A 17836-nucleotide genomic window follows, 5' to 3' on the forward strand; every position below is an offset into this window, starting at 1 on the left:
ATTTGGGTTCTGTCCTGTTAGAATAATTAATCTGTCAGCCACATCTAAAAGCTAGAATAAAGCACACAGGTAAAGAGCTCTGGTTCAGAGGTCTTCAAGCTGCACTTTGTGAATACTTGGCATAGGTGAATCTGGGACTATTGCCAGTACATAATATTCTTCTAGGGTTGACTTCATAGCCAGGAAAAGACATTTTCTATGCATGAAACTTGGTTTTACTCCCATGAGAGAGTGAATTACATTACAGTTTGGCTAGAGGTCCATACATTTTAGTGTGCATTTAAATATTGGGTTAGATTTTTTTTTTACCTTTGGAAACTAGTGTTCGTGTTCTGACAGGCAAAAATAAGCTGCTTGGGTGTCTCTTTCTAGGCCTCGGGAATGCTTTCCTTATATCATAAATACTGCAATAGTTTGTCATGATACACATCCACTGCTTAGAAGATAGACATGATTTAATAGGGAACACTGAAGTTCAGGCTCAGGATGGTTTGGCATAACCGAAAAGAGAAGGCAGTATTCGAAGGCAGTATTCGAAACTGCAGTTGTAGATGTCATGAGAACTGACGTCTCACAAGCTTTTCTGTTAGTTGCATCTGCTTTGATTTGGAGAGGGCCACCTGCTTTATGGCTGGAGCTAGTTTTGCTTTCATCCTCGTTCAATCATTTAAATACAAACTATAGTCGTCTCTGCATAGCATAGAATAGTAGGAAGAGCAATGCGTGTCACATTCTTAGTGTTTTTTGAAATGTTGTAACCAAAACCCTGTTTACTATGCAGAGCAAGGAACTTCACTGTGGCTGTTGTCTTTGGCCACATCTATTCTGCAGACCTCCACTGCCACATGCATGTTATTCAGGGATGTGAAGAAGTGTGGTCTAGCTGATGTAGCTATCTTGGCATATGAGCCTCCCTGTATGATAAAAAAACCCCCATGCTTTTGTCCAATGCCAGGTGCACTGCTGGTTCAAGCACATCTGTTCTGTGCGCTGTACAAGGTATAGCTTGCTGATAGTGTTAATAGAGCACGTGTAGTTTGACACTAGCTTTTCCGATAGAAAAAGAGTTTTTAGATCATGTCATCATCTCTCTGTGTGGAGTCAGTGACCAAAGGAAACTTCTTATAGCCTAAACTCAAGGTGAATTGTACCAGTTATACAAGGCCTTATTGTGGTGTTGGTTGTGTTTATCAGCAAAAACCAGAATTCCTGTGTTTCTTAAGTATAACTCAAAAGTTATTGTAGGTCGTCATTTCTTTTTCTGTCAGTAGTCTATTCGCATTTTAATTTTTAAATAGTAGTGGTCTCTTAGCCTTTGGTGGTTTCTGCCATACGTGCTTTGTTTTCTTTTTAGAAGGGAAAAATGTCAACCTATCAGAAATCAGCTTTCACCAGAATGTTAGAAATAAAGTTGTGTGTCTGAAAGTTGCTGTCTGAATGAGATGCACGATAGGCTTACTTCCTTAGGTCATTCCTTAAGTCATTCAGGATAAAGTAAATGGTGAGTGGCTTCATTCTGCTGCATTCGCATTTGTCTGGTAATGTGGTTAAATACATCATTGACCAGTTGAGATAATAGGATTTAAGAAAAATGAAAATTGAATGTGGTCATCAGATGAGTCTTACTACTTTGCAAATAAATGTATGAGCACCTTTCTAGCACTGCACGTGTTTCTTCTGGAGATGGGCCATTTCCGTGATGGTGAGGTATTTTCCTTTGATGACATCTTCTCCTGCTCCCAGTAAGCATTTTTTTATCACCTGTGAAAAAATGTTCAACTTGGCCTTGATCTTCTTGGACTGCTAGTGATAATGAAAATGATGTAACCAAATTACTTTTACGCTAATGGTATCTTCTAAATCATTCTTTGTCATGCTAATTCTCATTTTAAAGCTGCTATGGATTCAAAAAAGCTCTTTTCCTCCAATTTTAACACTGATGTCATTGTCAGGTACTGAAACGTAGGCCAGTGAAACAGATTTGAGAAGTGTTTCAAGTTCTTTCTGAATGGTTGGTTTGAACATTTGGTATCACTTGCCTGGTTAGCACAGCTGAAAAGTTTGTTGTTTGAAAGAGCTTATGTCATTAACTGTTCAAAAGGCCTTTCTTTGTATGGTGTGGAAAGATACAGTCTAACATTGTGATACTTGAGAAAACTGTGCTGGAATGCAGTTGACTAAATTCCCAGGAAAATACAGATATTTGGAAAGATGATTGCAGTCTTCATTGCCATTTCTTGATTTCCCTTTCAGAAATGTTCCCATTGCCAGGAACCGGGAGCCACCTTAGGCTGCTACAACAAAGGCTGCTCCTTCCGATACCATTACCCATGTGCCATCGATGCAGGTAAGAACAAATGACATTACATGGCATTCAAAACATATGACACTAAATAATTCCAAGGTACTCTACAAATTTATTCCCTCTCAGTTTCTCACCTACTATGAAGATACAATAATACAAATGGTGAGAAATGGCATCAGATAAACAGTGTACAGTAACGCGTTGGGATAAGATGGAACTTGTAATGAAAGAGAATCCACCTGAAAATGGAGAAAAAACCTGGGGGAATGCAGCTACAGTGACAGAAATTTGGCTGCAATACAAGAACTGACCCCTCTTTTCTTGCAAAAAATAGAAACCCTTTGTTAAAAGGGTGCAAGTAACCAGGAATGCGTTTCCTCTTTCAGGGTTACACTCTTATGGATAGTCATAGTAACGATTTCAAGTGCAAAGTGTTTGTATAATCATCAGTACCACTTGCAGCACACCCTTCCTTCTCCCTCCTTAGAAGCATTTCAGCCAGTCTCTTGACTAGGTCCAATTTTCATAATTGGACAAGCTAATGGTTTGGATAGTATTATCTCCAGCTATGAGCCTGGGGTTGTGAGTTGGTGTTTTGTGTACAATAGTGAAAGTTTTTCATGGAGATAAACTTTATTCTTGGGTAAAAAAATCCCAGCTTAGAATGAATAATGTCCCACTATTCCAGTACACTGTAACTCACTTCTCCTATCATACAAAACTTAGTCTGATAACAAGCAGGTAAGGATTCAAGATTACAACTCTTGACTGGCAAATAATTGTAAGCTTCTTGTTTGTTATCCCACTTCCACAGCAGCCCACTTGTTTTACCACCTATTTTATGATGTTTTTCAAATGTTACAGTATTTGAAGTACACATGCTCATTTCTGAATGACTGCATTGCATTCTCACTGTGAAATCCCACCCTATTGGAGCACCACATTTTATTCTAATAGAAATGTTTTTAATGAAATTAATATTGCAGTTGAATACTACTAGTACCACAGTATAGATGGAGAATCCTTGATTTTACATGAAATAAGGTGTTAAAGAAATAGTATTCAGGTTGCAAACATGACACGCTCAAAAAATTGCCAGAAATAAGGGTGTCCCTGTAAGTTTAATTTTGGACTCTTATGAATGTATTGTGTAGTAATTGCCTTATTAAAGACAGTCTTTTTCCATAAGGTCCTACCTCAGCCTGTAGGATGAAAGGGTACTCATTCATGAACATACGTTGTCCTCACTGATTCTGTATGTCGTTTACTGCATATGATTCCATCTCAGTTCTGAAAGTGGAACTGTGGAATTTTCTGTCATGTTCATCTCTGTCATGCCTAAGAGTTTCATGAACAAACTTTTTATATACAGTACATTTGAGACACAATCATCAGATTTGCATTCATATTGCGTTTAGTAATTTGTTTCTGGTTTGTGACTGGCCCTTTTTAATACCATGAAAAAACCAAAATAATTTATAATTAATGTTCCTAATAGTTTGGGGTGCTTAATTTGAATTCTTGTGTTACTAGGTACAGTATGTAGCATTTTCTATGTTCTAAGCCCAGGTATCAAAATTAAGATACTGTCCTTTTTCTTCAGATACACCTTCCTCATTAACTCTACTCCACTTCAGCAAATGCGGTAGGATCATCCAGATGACAAATTTACTGAACAATCATGACTGATTCCCAAAAACAGTTCTGTGTTGTGCATGGAAGAGGCAGTGTCCTGTACAAAACCTAGTATATAATCATACTATTTAGTCCATATTAAATGTAATATAATATGTCTACCATATAATATGTGGAAGTGGGCTACATTAAATTTGGCTTTTCCTCACATTTGTCTTGACTTTGCAGCCTTTGAGGTTTTTTTTTAGAGTAGCTCTTTGTGTTCAAGTTGCAAGGCTATGCTTGCTTCATTTTCTTTTAATCTTATGAGACATCAAGTTGTCATGTGGCCATCTGTCAGAGTGCACCATTCCAAGCTAACTTCCTTCCTTTGAGTAATACAGCAGTAATAAATTGCAAGCCACTCAGTAGGCTAGAGCTGTATGGAGATGGGATACTTCATGAGTTTCACAAACATATTTAAATAGTAGCAGAGGAGGGGTATAACTGGTGAATCTCTGGTTTCACTGCAAGCAGAGTATGATTTAGTGAGAACAAAGACTTCTCTTTGTTTCTTTATACCTTTTCCTTTCTGTTTCTTCCTCTTCCGTCTGTGTGTGCCTGATATATTCTCCACTCCAGCTCTTCATACCAACCACAGGCTCTTTATCTAGTTGGTCTCAGGTTCCTCTTCTCAAATTTCTTATCCCCGTCTCTTTGTAAGACCCAATTCTCCTTACTCCTTTCCAGCTTCTCCTTTGCCCAGTTTTTTCTAGCTGTCATTCTGGCTTCTTCCTGTCTGCCCTTATATCACCACCGCCTCTCCTTTCTTGCTCCTAGTTCTTTCATCTCTAGGCTTCTTACTCCCCTTTGGTTCTCCTAACTTAGCTCCTTGTCACACTTAACCCTGCTAGTCCCTGTTTGTTCTTGTATATCGCCCTTGATCTTCTTCACCTTTCTCTGCCTTGTCCCACTAGTTCTTAGTCTCCAGTCTTCTGGCTGAATCAATCCTGATTCAGTCTTAGCCTCCTTCTGCTGGCACTCATCCTTAATTCCCTGCTTCTAACTTCTACTATCACTAGTCTCCTCATCCTGTTAGCGTCCACTCTTCCTCCAGTTCCAGATTCCCTTTCTCAGTAACCTTTTTACTTCTGCTGCCTTCTGGACCTGTGCCTTTGCATTTTGCAGTGTTGAAATGGTCACCTTCTTCCTTCAGGCTGCCTGAGCCTTACAAGTGTTCCCTGACAGCTTCAGTTCTGGTGCCTAAATCTCAGGCCAGAGGTTTGTTTGCAAGAAAGACCTGCTCACCCCCAAACAAAAGCTTATTTGTTAGAATTTTCAAATTATCTAGCTACTAAATATCTAAGAAACCTTTTCTGAGGATGTGCAGATTAAAATCCCTTTCCCTCTTTGCAAAGAGTTGTATTTGCTGATTTTGTGGTAAGCTGGCAAGGACATGCTTTAGCTAAAATTCAGGTCCTACTGCAAATCAGGATATGTTAGAGTGTTTCAGAGAAAACTTGCTGGGATGTTTAACATGGGCAGAATAACTTTTTCCAAGAAAGAGTTTTAAGGAAATGGTTAGGCTGCTTTAGCTGAAGTTTTCAACCAAAACAAAAGAGCTCAGCTTGGAGTACATTCTCAGCATTCAAAATTTCAGCCTGATGGTATGATAGTAAAAGACTTTCTTTGCAGTTGGTTTTATCTGTGGGTGTAATCAAGCTGTCTTTAATCTATAGCTCCTCTTCCAATAAATCTGTATAAAAGAAATAAGCAAGCTATATGGAATAGGACTTGATTTTCATTTATGCCCAAGCAGAAAATATAGGCTTCCTTGAGAAGCAAATAAGTATTCTTTTCTCTTTCCTCAGCCTGCTGCCTGCCTATAAACCCTTTTTATTGGTTATGCAGTGCTGCTGTCTTTCCTGTAGTGAATCAGATACAGATATTTCTCAAGTTCCTTGAGCTCTGTGGTAGTTCTATTTGAAGCTGACTGTCCTGCTTTGAAGGATGGTGCCACCTTGCTTTATTGAGGATTTGCGACAGATCCTGAATCCTCAGAAGTTTGTGCTGATGTTTACAAGGGCTCTCAGGCTTTTGGAATATGTATGACTGGTTTTGTATCTTAAAAAAACCCCCAAACTAGAAAACACTTGCTGGAGTGTTTTTTAGGGTATGTCAAGCCATAAACACTTGGTGTTTGACTGAGTTACTCTGACATCCCTGGAAGTGACCATGCCTTAGCTGGGATGAAGCATGCATGTTGTACTCCTAGGCAGTTGCGCTGTGAGCATGTTTTTACCTTTGTATTGGTGTGGATTAGAAGTTAGTACCCTGTCAGTTACTGTGCCTCATTTGAAAGGTAGTGCATTTTTGGTGAGGGACTGGAGGGTGAAATATCTCAAAACAGCTTCAGTTAGTTACAGCGCTGAAGGCTGGCCCTGCGGTGCGACCTGGGCTCTGGCTTCTGCGCCGATGCTCGGCTTCCAATCCCACCCTGGTGAGGAGCCAGGTTTTGCACCGCTGTTGCTAATTGGCTGCTATGCAAGGCACGTGGCTTCAGAAGCTGCCAGTTCATACATATGGATGCTTTTATATAGCCTAATTCAGCCTTCCTTTAGATCTCCTTTCACAGAAAGTAATCTTCGGCAATATAGGGTGCAAGAGAGCTGAACTCCTCTTAGCCATTTGCATAAAAATCAGGATCAGTAGTGCCACTTAAGTAATTTTTATACGGAAATGACTGTGGTTAACATTGTCTGTGTTTGGCTTGCATCTGTCCAAATTTATGAAGAGCCTCTGATGTCTCAAGATAACTTAGTCCTGGGGACGTCTCCATGGAAACAGGATCTTTGTTTTCTGAAATTTTTTATCTGCTTCCTCTGCTTGTTCCTCCCCACCTGGAGTCAGATCCTGATTGTTGCAGCACACTTGTCCCCACAACATGTATTGTAGGCAGTTTCACATACAAAAGATTTTTGACTGTAAATTAGGAAAAGATTAGCAGCAAAATAAAACAAATTTTCAGAGAACAGAAATCCTGTGTCTTCACAAGTATCGTTAAAGATGAGTAACAAGCAGAACACAGAGGGTGAGACAAAGCGTGAAGCTTACAAAAGAATAATTGCTTCTATTAAAAATGTTTTAGGTTTTTCCTGACTACTTTATGGAGAAAAATCTGTACAAACAAGGACGAGTATCGGTTCTTTTTCCCTTTCTGCCACAATGAACTGATCGTAGCTATGTGTCTGGTGACTTCATGATGAATTGTAATCTGTGATATAAAATACTTGGAACTGCTAACTGAAATCCAGGCCAGCTTTGTAATGATGAACAAGTTTTGCCTTATTGGTATTCGGCTGATTTTCTACAGTGAGATGATGAAATTTTTCACAGTTGTCCCTTAAGAGAAACAAAAATTGCTATTAATTGGATCTGCTATTAGTATTTGCAACAAAAATGCCAACCTGAGTAAGAAATTGAGCTCCATGTGCAGATCAGGCACGAGGTATGAGGTTTTTCCACAGTTCCTCCTGATCCTTGTACGATCTTCCTTTCTGATGTACTAGCTAGAGAAGTGCATTCATTACCAATGTTGGGTTTCCAAGAAAGAAAACTCCATCCTGTTCTAACATACTGTGTATGTTTTTGATGATTGCTCTGTATATTTTTGATGATTGCTGTATTATGCAGTGATAATTCATGCTGCAGTCTAAATGTACAATTCCTGCCCTTATAATGAGACATTTATTTCCTGTTATTTGCTAATACCACATTTGAAACTGTGATCTGTGTCAGGATTAAGGGTTTTACTCCCCTTTGCTAAAATCTCTCAAGTAACTTAGCCTATTGCCTGCCGTTTCCCTTTGATTCAGGCCAGGGGCATTCATGTTGAAACATAAGCGTTTCATAGCAGAGGGATGCTCTGCCAAAGCTTGGGTGTCTAGAAAGCTTTTCCCTCAAGCTTTAGTTGCAGTCTCCTGCTGTCTGCTAAACTCTTCCAGCAGATTGAAACAGCAGGTAGCGCTGGTTATGCTACATACTTAAGAGCGTTTTAAATTAGCACATTTTATTTACCATTGTGCTTCTTTACTTGGTAGCTATTTGGGTAGGTAGGAGCAGACAGGAGGTCATAAGCACCTTGCTGAATTCTCACGGTGTCGGTCACACTGAGGTGGTGATGGTGCTCAGTCAGCCTGCCTTTGGTGCATGAAGCAATTGGAAAGAACGATGTCAGAAGTTTGGGCAGGCTGAGAGGTGGCCGTGCAGTTCAGGATGCCCAGGGGAGGCAGCTGAATTCTCTTGGGAGAGTGCTGCTTTTTCACTTGGCTGTGAGGGTGAAATACAGGGTATCTGGAAGGTACAAATGGAGGGCAGAGAGCTGGCTGCTGGTGCTCCTGGTGTGGGCATAGTGCTGAAGTTCTGGGAGCTGCCGACTCCGCATCCCTTAAAGGCATCATCTGGGAGGGAGGGTGAAAGGCAAAGCAACACTTACACTGGCAGCGCCACTAAAGAAATGCTCTTCAAACGACAGTATTGCTTAATTTGTTCCTAAATAAGCAGTTCTATGTAGGTGCCCCACTTTCTGCGATAGGTTTAAATCATTAATTAAATGATTTCTTAGATCATAGAAGCTTCACATATATGAATCATGGAAGCAAATTCAAGAGCAGCATGAGTGACCTGACTACCAGACATAGTGTCAAAGTGTAAAGTGATCACCAGGATTTGAGATTGCAAATAAACTGTCATATACACCCATACCTAGAGACACACACCTCTTCTCCCCATGATGTTGGCAGGGCCTTGGGGTAAGGATAAAAGGCAGCGATTTTCCCATCAAGTATAAAGCAGGGATCGTCTGTTCAGATGGGATGAATGCATCCATCTTCCTTGTGCTGTAGCAAGGAAGGCTGGAATAGCTGAAGGGGGTTAGGATGTAGGATTTGTAGACTTGCTGTTGTGATTCTTACTCTATAGAGAGGACTGGGGAGTCTGGGGATGCTTGGACTTGGCTTGGTAATCCAGGCCACGTTGTCACTTGGGGTGTTTAGTAATTTCATTTGCTAAAACTTTGGGGGTGGAAGGGATGAACCTGCTAATAAGGTAGTATTCCTATAAGAGATCTTTGAATGAAAAATATATACCTGTGAGGCAACATTAACACATGTGATGTATTATTCAGGTTGTTTTTTAAATAAAAAAGTAATAAATTGCTGTCTTCTTCTCTAGATTGTTTACTAAACGAAGAGAATTTCTCAGTGAGGTGCCCCAAGCACAAGGTAAGAATCCTCTCCTGGATTAGACCTGTTTTTTGCTGCCCTCTTCTGGTATCTAAATTTGGATTAGTAATTTTATACCTGGATAACATCTGTAGTCAGAGATGCTTTTAGATGAATTCTTCTGTGATGTGTGTTTGTGGTATATTCTGGGGGCAAACATCGACTTGAGAAGAATACAGAGTTTAAGAAGATAAAATAAGTTTTTGCCCTATCTGTTCAGTTGTTCTTTAGAGCCTTGATGACTCTTTAGAAAGCCCAGCTTCATTTCCTGTCTTCTGTGATAGAATCAGTACATTGCTCGCTGTTTCTGTTTGAGTGCTACATTGAAACTGGCGATGGTTTTTCTTGGATTTACTGAGGATGCAAGGAGGAAGAAAAACGGCTCATGGAAAAGTTTCAGCCAGTTTTTGGAAACATTTAGACTATGTCATGAACCACTGTAGTGATGAACCTGAAACACCTTGTTCTAGTTTAAGTGGTAGTAACTAGACTGAGTCCTACTACTCAGCCTTCAATATATCTGTTTAGTTGTTCTGTAGATCTTTGACTCTTCAGAAGACCCATCATCGTTTTCAGTTTTTGGTGATGGATTCAGCATGCTGCTTCTGCCTAGGGTTTGGGCATCCTTAACAATGTCCCTGGAGCCTGCAAACACAGTGGTGCTAAGAGCTGGACTGCTGTTGCTCTGTCCATATGGAAAGAGGAGACAAGGCAGACAGTACATATTCTCTTGTACATATAAGCAATGTGATACAGTGCTGGGAATACCCCTCCCAGCCCTTAAGGGAGGATACATCTCTGGGAGGCTGTGGATACCAGTCCACCAGTTTTAAATGCTCAGAAGTGTCCAGAAAAATGGCTATTCTTGTGGCCAGTTGGATACAACAGGAATTGCACAAGAGTGTGGATGGCATATGCTGGAAAGTAAATAATAACAGGGAAGAATTGTGTTGCTTTCTAGCAGGGATTAGTCTCCATTTAGTCCTTGTCTGCAGATCTCTTCTCTGCCTAGAATTAGACTGACATCTGGTGGTCTTTTGTCTAAACAGATTATCTTTAATCTGTCTTTTGTAAACATACAAGAATTAGTCTCATGTTTCTTTCTGGATGTTCTACCACAATATGATGTATTTATACACACGTATTTAAAATGCGCTTGAAGATTCTGGGGGCATTCAGGCTGTGATCCAGAACTGGCCTACTTTTCATCATATAAAAGAAAATTAATTATTCTGCACAATTGTGGAATAATGTTGAAAACGTACAGCAAGCTTAAACTGATGCATTAATGCTACACAAACCTGCAGATGTTGCCAAACAAAAACGGGAAGGATGAGCTCCCCTTACTGTGGAATGCAACTACCTAAGTGCCACTCTCTGCCCAACTTTGGATACTTGACTAAAGAGAATAGGAAGGTTATGTCTTTGAAGGCTGTGTTATTTTTGCTACACATTGCCTGAAGTGTTACAGCAAAACAAAGTGTTAAAGCTTTTCATAGCTGGCTTCGGTCACTGCTGCTGTATATGAGTACTTGCAGTGATGGTGCTCAAACTGTGAAAGGAAACAACCATTTTACAGAATCCAGCCTCCTGGAGAAGATACTGGGCAGGCACATTGGTTTCTAAAGTAATCTTGGGGGTTGGGAGGGGGAAAACTGCCAATTAAGTTGATAAAGATACTTCATGAGGCAATAGAATTTTGAATGTTATTCAAAACTATCCCACTGCAGATCACTTTCTGTGTTACGTCAAAAATGGAAATTCAACACCAGCAGCCTTTCTTTGACACTGAAGTGTATTGGCTTTTGCTTAGTAAAGACATGAATCATTTGTTTGAAGTCAAGCAGAGTTTTCTTTGCTTGACTGTGACTCTTCCCTTGCCCCGTGGTTCACTGATCACTAGTGGTTTGTTCCAAATCCTTCTGCAGGGCAGAATAGGATCACCCTGCTCCTTCTGTTGTAGTGGCTGGAAAGGGGAGTTCCAGCCATTTGCGAGGCAGGAACAGGAAGGTTGAAAACCATTGCTCTAGAGTGACTGGAGAACAAATTGCATCAATTTTTTGCATGATGTGAACATGAGCAATTGAGAGGAAGAAAGACTTCAGATTAGACCATTTAAAACTATGCTTTTAGGTAACACCAGTTTAACATTAGTAGCTAATTAGTAGCTGTCTAATACCTCATTCTTCTGTTCTGTAGTTAATGGGTGGAAGAACTAACTTCATAAATCTGCTAACACTGAGTAAGTCCCCCAGTATAGTGCCTCTTACCCTTTTTCAGTCCATGCCTCGCATCGGTAAATACACCTCATCATAATAAGTGGCTACTGGAGAGCAAAGGTGCTTCTTGCCTCATTAACTGCACTTGACACTTCAGGCATAAGCAAGCTAAGTCCAGCGGGACTAGTCCTGCCTTTCCCTGTGCTCCCCAGTGAGCTTTCCCATTTCCTTCTGTCAGCACTGATGCTTCAACCATCCATGTCCTGAATGTGCTACTTTTGCAAAATAGCAGCTTTTATCACAGGGAAAACGCTGTCTGAAAACTAATCATCTTTTGAAGGGTTAGCTTCCTCTCACAAATCCAACTAGCTGTGTGTCTGCATCGCAGCAAGTGCTGTTGCAACAGAACTGATGAGGATGCCGAGGCACTGGGGAGGATATAAAGGGGATGGGATACCTCACCTTTTGGTGGCACTGCAGTCTTAGATTGTCTTAAGCCATCTGTGGGGCAATTTTAAGTGATGTTTCTCAGCTTGTTCTACATTTTTGTGTTAAATTCTGTGTTTCTTAAAATTAACCAGGCTTTCATATCCCAAACTCTTTACTTTTGAGGAATTGCCTGCTTTTATCATAGGGAAAACTCTGTCTGAAAAATCTATGTCTGGTTCCAATACTGACTTCTCTTTCTCTCTCTCACTTTCTGTATGTTTACTTTCCCTACCCCTGTCTTCCTTTTCTCCCTCATTTTCTTTTTCCTCCTCCTTTTGGCTTGCTGGTTCGTCAGCCCCTCCTTCCTTGCTCTCTTCCCTCCTTGCAGAACAAGATGGTGAAAGGCAGCCTCAGCACAGAGCAGTCGGAGCGGGGGTGAGGGGGGAAGTGTACTCCTGGGAATGGAAATAAAAGCAAGCACAGGTGAGTTGGGGAGAGTTTCCAGTTTCCACCTGCTGCCTTCTGTGGCTCCTTACCTCCAGTGCCCTCCCCATTTCTATGAGAAATCAAGGTGCTCTGGTGTATATTCAGAAAATTTGTAATAACTGTTTGTTTTTTTTTTTCCCCTGCTACCATTCTGTTCAGGCTAGTGATTTCACTTTTTTTGTATTTCCGCAGCAGTTCCTTCTGTTTAGCGGTGAGAGGCAAAGCTTGTTAGCTGTTACAACTGCCTGATTACTCTCCCAGCTAAACCAGTGGCAGAAATCTCCTTTCATATTGCCATGATCATGTCCATAAGGATCTGAAAGTTTTTTTCCGTAAGTCTCAGAGTAGTTAATAGTAAGCTTCCATATAAACAAATTCATCAAAGTCTCTTAAATTTTGTATGTAAGGAAGAATTAATAATACTGATGAGTTCAAGATTATTGTAATCTTGATTCCCTTTTTTCTGGAAATGTAAATACAGGGATAAGTAAATTAATCTTACCAGGAGCCCATTACATTCCTTTCAGACCAGCATTTTCCTCTATTTTGCAAACAGACATGGGTGATAGAAGGTGGAACTCTATCCACAAGTGGCCACGATTTCATAAGTTTGTAATGTTTACTCTGGTCCCTTACCTCCCCTCACTCTGGATCCAGGGTGGGCTGTAGTTGCCATAAGTCAGCAGTGCTGTGGAAAGCAGCAGTTGTGCTCTCGCGCCGCAACTCCCCCTCTGCTCTTCCTTCCTTCCTGCCTCCTCCTTTGTCTAGTTCCAGCATTCATACAGCCATGTGTAAACTTGGCGGGGAATTCAATTTGTCTGAAACTCCGTTTTGTCATGTTAGCATCTGAGTTGGGTCATTTTCCTTATCTGGTTCACTCTGTAGCTGGGCAAGTATCCTGGCACAAGGAGGGAGTAGCACAGAGGTGGGAGTTAGCACCCAGGGAGTGGGATGAGGTTGGAGTTTCTTATTTCATTTCCACCAAGTGCATTGCCATTCGGTGGCAACAGGGAGGTCTAAAAGAAATAAGTGGTTTCAAATTAATACTTATTGGCACCCTTTTGCATAAACTGCAGTCCAAGAAGGTCTTCTGCCTTCATTTCACCGCCGAGTTGCATTTCTTACTCAAGCTAGTTGCTTCTCTTTTTCTTGCAGTCATGCAGGTGAAGTTGCTCTTTCATGTCTGTTCTCTGAGCTGATTATAACAATCCCCTTCCCTCACTGCCGTTCCCTTGCTTCCCAGGCACCTCCATTACCCTAAAATCTTACCTATTTCTCGAGTTAAGTAATTGTGAAGTGCTTTTAATGGTGTTCTCTGTGAAGGATGAGAGATTAATCAGAGAATTCTGTTTTTTAGTGCAGTAGCAGAAGACAGGTAGTGTTTCATATAAACACTTTGAGACTAACTGCTGACTTAGTTTAGCTCTGCTGTGTTCTGTGATTTTTTTTTTTTCATTTTTAACAGCATTCTTTCTTGGCTTTGGAGTGTTGTTAAAAAAATTACCATGCAAACAGTATTTAAAGTTCATTATTTGAGTAACTTTTTCCTTCTATGGTAAAGGTCATGGGGATTCTTTTAAGCTTTTCTCTTTCCTTAAAGTGTAAAAGGCAATATAATTCATAATGCTAAAACAGGATGATAGTCTCACAGACAGGACGTCTGTTACAACTGTTTAACACTAGAGAAGTCTTCTCAGTGATTATGTTTTGGGCCATTTCTTTAAGGCGCTAGTGAACATTACTATGTCCGAGAAACTTTTACACAGCTTTGTCTCCTGCATTATTGTCCAGTGCTAACTCTTTGTTTATATATCATAGGAATGTATTGGCTTAAGACCTTACAGGCTGTGGAATCTCTGCACCATGTTCACTGTGTGCTCTAGATATCTCTCTAAGGCATCATTTCTTTCCAAGTCCACTTTTGCCTCAAGTAGTTCTTATGTGAAGGTCCTATTTAGCCTTCCCCTTTTGTTGCTGAGAATGTCTTGAAGATGAAGTTCTCCAACCTGACTTTGACTCCCAAAGTAAAAACCATGCAAATCTAAAAGATCCAATTATTTTGTTAAAAATAAAATTTAAAAATTGCTGCATTACTGTGGTAATTAAAGAAGTTTAGAGGAATTCTGTAGCAGTGCTGGTAGTATAGGAGCTGCCCTTCTGCTGGCCTTAGTGTAAGATAGAATGGGCACTCAGCTGTTAGATCATTGGGCTGGTTTAGTCCTGGTTCACTCCTAGGCCCAGCAAGTTAGGAAAAATCCTGCATGTTGGATAACATCCAGGCAAGTCAGTGTATTCTGTCTCTGTTGCTTCTCTCTCCCTGAGCCAGTTGCCTCTAGAACATTTGGATCAAATCCAGATCTGGAGAGTGACTGTGAGAGTGAGTCTGGTGCTCTGAATCTTGTCCAGGAACGGGGAAGGACTCTCTCTGTGTGGTGAGTCTGTTTCCTCCCTGAGGCAGTGCCTAATGCTCTGGACTGATTCCAGGCATGGGCAAGCTGCAGTTGTACAGGAGCCAGAGACAGCAACACAGCCTTGACACCCCTTCAGCGAGGGCTCACAGTTGTACAGTAATGAATACCACAAAGGTCGGCTGCCTGAACTCTCTAGGAACCTCCCTCCCTTCCTCTTTAGCTGTAGTTCCATGGCTTGCCCTTCTGTTTTTCATACATACTCGCCTGACTCTTTCTTCACTCTTAGCCTGGCACCCCTGTATGAGGGGATATTTGCAGCCAAGAGGTAGGCTTGCTGGGATGTAATCTAATTGGTGTGCCGATAATCAGAACAGCATTGACTTCTGTATCACACTTAGTTAGGGTTCCTGGAGTTTAATTGCCAGCTATGAATAAACATGGGTGTTACTTCATTCCCAGGCACACCTCTAATGCCGTTAACCGCTCTCCATATGTGTCACTTATGTTACGGGCTTCTTTCCTTTTCCCAAGCTCACTAGCTGGTGGGGAGGGATTTATCCAAGTTATATCAAAGGGTTAACCTTACTAAATAAACAAATTGCTTCTGGGCTTACGTGTGTTATGGGAGAAGGGAAGAAAGGAATGTATTATTTCAAGCTTTGCTTTCTCGGCTGTGCAGATTAAGAATGAGAACCGTGGCTTAGAGAAATGAAATTTTAACTTTGTCTGCAGTTTCTCTTTTGAACTGAGCCTCCACCAACTCAGCAAACCCCTGAAGTTAATTTTCTCACCTCAGAGAATTTCTGGACAGGGAGAATGAGTGTGCCAAGCATTTGGACATTTCCACATTTGTCTTGAAAGACATCACAAGCTTAGTCCTTCCATGAACTGTCACCCCCACCATAATGTGATAATTAGAAAAGGCAACGGAAAGAAACCTTACCCGACCTCCAATTAGTTTAACTGCAGCTTTACCTTTAGCTTGTGAAATCTAGCCGTTCCTTAAATTTGGTTCCTGCAGCTGAACTCCTGTAACTTTGTTACCAGTTTCACTATCTGCTACATATTCACTGAAAACTACTGTTGGATGGTAGCGTGGTGACCTGTATGAAAATACTTGGGTCCAGTCCCTGAGGGGCAGCGTGGCATCCCAGAAGCTGTCATCGCATTTGAACATGCTTGGTCCCTCTGTTTCCAGTTTTCATAGTCAAGATGAGGAACTAACATGAGGCAGACGAGCTCCTTTCTGGCTGCTGGAGGTAGCTGTTCTGTACAAGTGCTGTGCCGTTGTCGTGGCACAGATTGTCCTGTCATCCTGGAACTCCTCCATAGCTGGGCTTATTTAGTTTTCTGCTGGTCGTTAAACTAATACTTTTTATCACATGGATTTGCCTTTATGAACTACTCACTGTTGTGCTTCCATCCATTTTTAGTCCACAAAACTAAAGAGCTCTTGGTGTTACTGCTGTGGTAGGCTGCTGAGTGGGTTTTTCCGAAGCCTGGGGGGCATGTTGGCAGGTGGAGGGAAGGAACCATGCCAATACTACTGTTTCACTTTGTTTTTCAGGTTAGGCTGTTGAGATAAAAAGCGGTGGACATTCGTGACTGAATGGAATCTCTCCCACTGTGCAGCCATGCCCCCTCTCGACGTGCCTGCCAATGCCAGCACTTCCTTCATAAATTCTTACATCACACTCAAGACTGATGACATCACAGAATCTGACCAAGGAGTCTGAACCAGCTGTTTCCATGGACACAATCTCCATAGTGACAGTGGGAAGGGGAGGGGGAAAAAGGAAACAGGTGGGGGGAATTAAAGAGGGAGGGATAAATATATATATATATAAAGATCTATTTTTTAGTCTTGAAAGACTTTGTTTTAAATGAAAGGTGCGCTATATCCCTTTTGATGCTTTTGATTAAAATTTTAAAAACCCCATATAAATTAAAGAAAACTGTAGCTAAAGTAAATATTAAATCCAAAATCAAAGCAAGGCTCGTGGAGCCTAACGTTTTGTGGGAAAGAATAGCAGAACTGGGAGTACTCCAAACAGGACTTGTCTCCCTTCCTCTTCCTTTCTCACAACATCCAAGGAAGTTCAATTTTAAAAGGCAAATAAAATCATGATAAATTGTTTGTAGGGTGTGGGAGGAAGGCTTGGATGGTTGCAGGTGATGGGGTGTCAGTACTTGTGTATGCGGGGTAGGGAGGTTGTTGGTTTTGAGAAACACTATATATTAACAGTGAAAGCTTGAAAAACATCTGAAGACTCTTAGGACATGAGACTCATTAAGTAAGAGGTAGCTGCTGCTTGCTAGATCCCGTACACCTTGTTCATGTGGGAACGTCTACCATGCGGGAGAAAGGAGTATCTGCCCTTTGTGGCAACAACATGCACCCCCAAGTCATTCCAAGAAGCTGCCTTCAGTTTTGAAGGCAGGTGAGAGGAAGATACGGTTTACCTGCCAGATTGGGGAACTGGAAAGGAAGTCTGAATGTTGGTGGAGTCAATGTATCTTCAAACTGATCAGGAAAATCCACATAGCCCTTTTTTATTTTACCTTTTGCTTTTCCTAAGGAAGGAAGAGGGAATGTCAGTGTAACAGCCTACACTATATGGTTATTTGGGGTAGATTTTTTTTGTAAATTATGTAATTTTAAAACATTTGGGTTTAAGGAACAACAACAAAAAAAACCAACAACCCGTAATTTTTTCTTGTTAAGGCCTTAAGAAAGGGGTTAGTGCATCTTTCAGGGGTCACTCTGCCATGGGAATAAAATAGCTGTTTCACAAACAGTTTTATATAAAAAAAGCTTAAAAAAACCAAAAAAACTAATAAACTTCATTTTAACCTTGTCTCCTTTTGTTTTGTGCGAACTTGATTTGTTTAAAAGGACAGAGAGACAGTACTATCTGCTGCTTTTTGGTTTCTTTGCCTTCATCAGTTCTGCCTTCAGTGATGACCTTCTGAACTGGCCCAGCAAGAGGAAGACCACAAAAGCTTTTAAAAACTAAAGCTTAGAATTTGTTTGCTGTTCAGAGATAACGAGCCAATGACTGGATGAATTTTCTGTTCGTGTGAGTTGGT

General features: G+C 40.9%; 1 protein-coding gene across 5 annotated transcripts in view; it reads left to right on the forward strand.

Annotated features, from left to right (window-relative positions):
- The window catches only part of TCF20 (transcription factor 20), a 134358-nt gene extending 116754 nt beyond the window's left edge, over nt 1-17604 (forward strand). For 4 of the 5 annotated variants that reach the window (XM_072867820.1, XM_072867839.1, XM_072867804.1 and 1 more), the window contains 4 exons: nt 2254-2347; nt 9152-9201; nt 12238-12332; nt 16314-17604. In XM_072867820.1, coding sequence (XP_072723921.1) covers nt 2254-2347; nt 9152-9201; nt 12238-12288 — 195 coding nt within the window. In that variant the 3' untranslated portion in view covers nt 12289-12332; nt 16314-17604. The remainder of the gene's footprint in view (nt 1-2253; nt 2348-9151; nt 9202-12237; nt 12333-16313) is intronic. The other variant, XM_072867813.1, reaches the window with a different exon arrangement.
- The last annotated feature ends 232 nt before the right edge of the window (nt 17605-17836 follow it).

The sequence above is a fragment of the Ciconia boyciana genome, chromosome 1 (genome assembly GCF_034638445.1).
Source record: "Ciconia boyciana chromosome 1, ASM3463844v1, whole genome shotgun sequence".
Lineage (NCBI taxonomy): Eukaryota > Metazoa > Chordata > Aves > Ciconiiformes > Ciconiidae > Ciconia > Ciconia boyciana.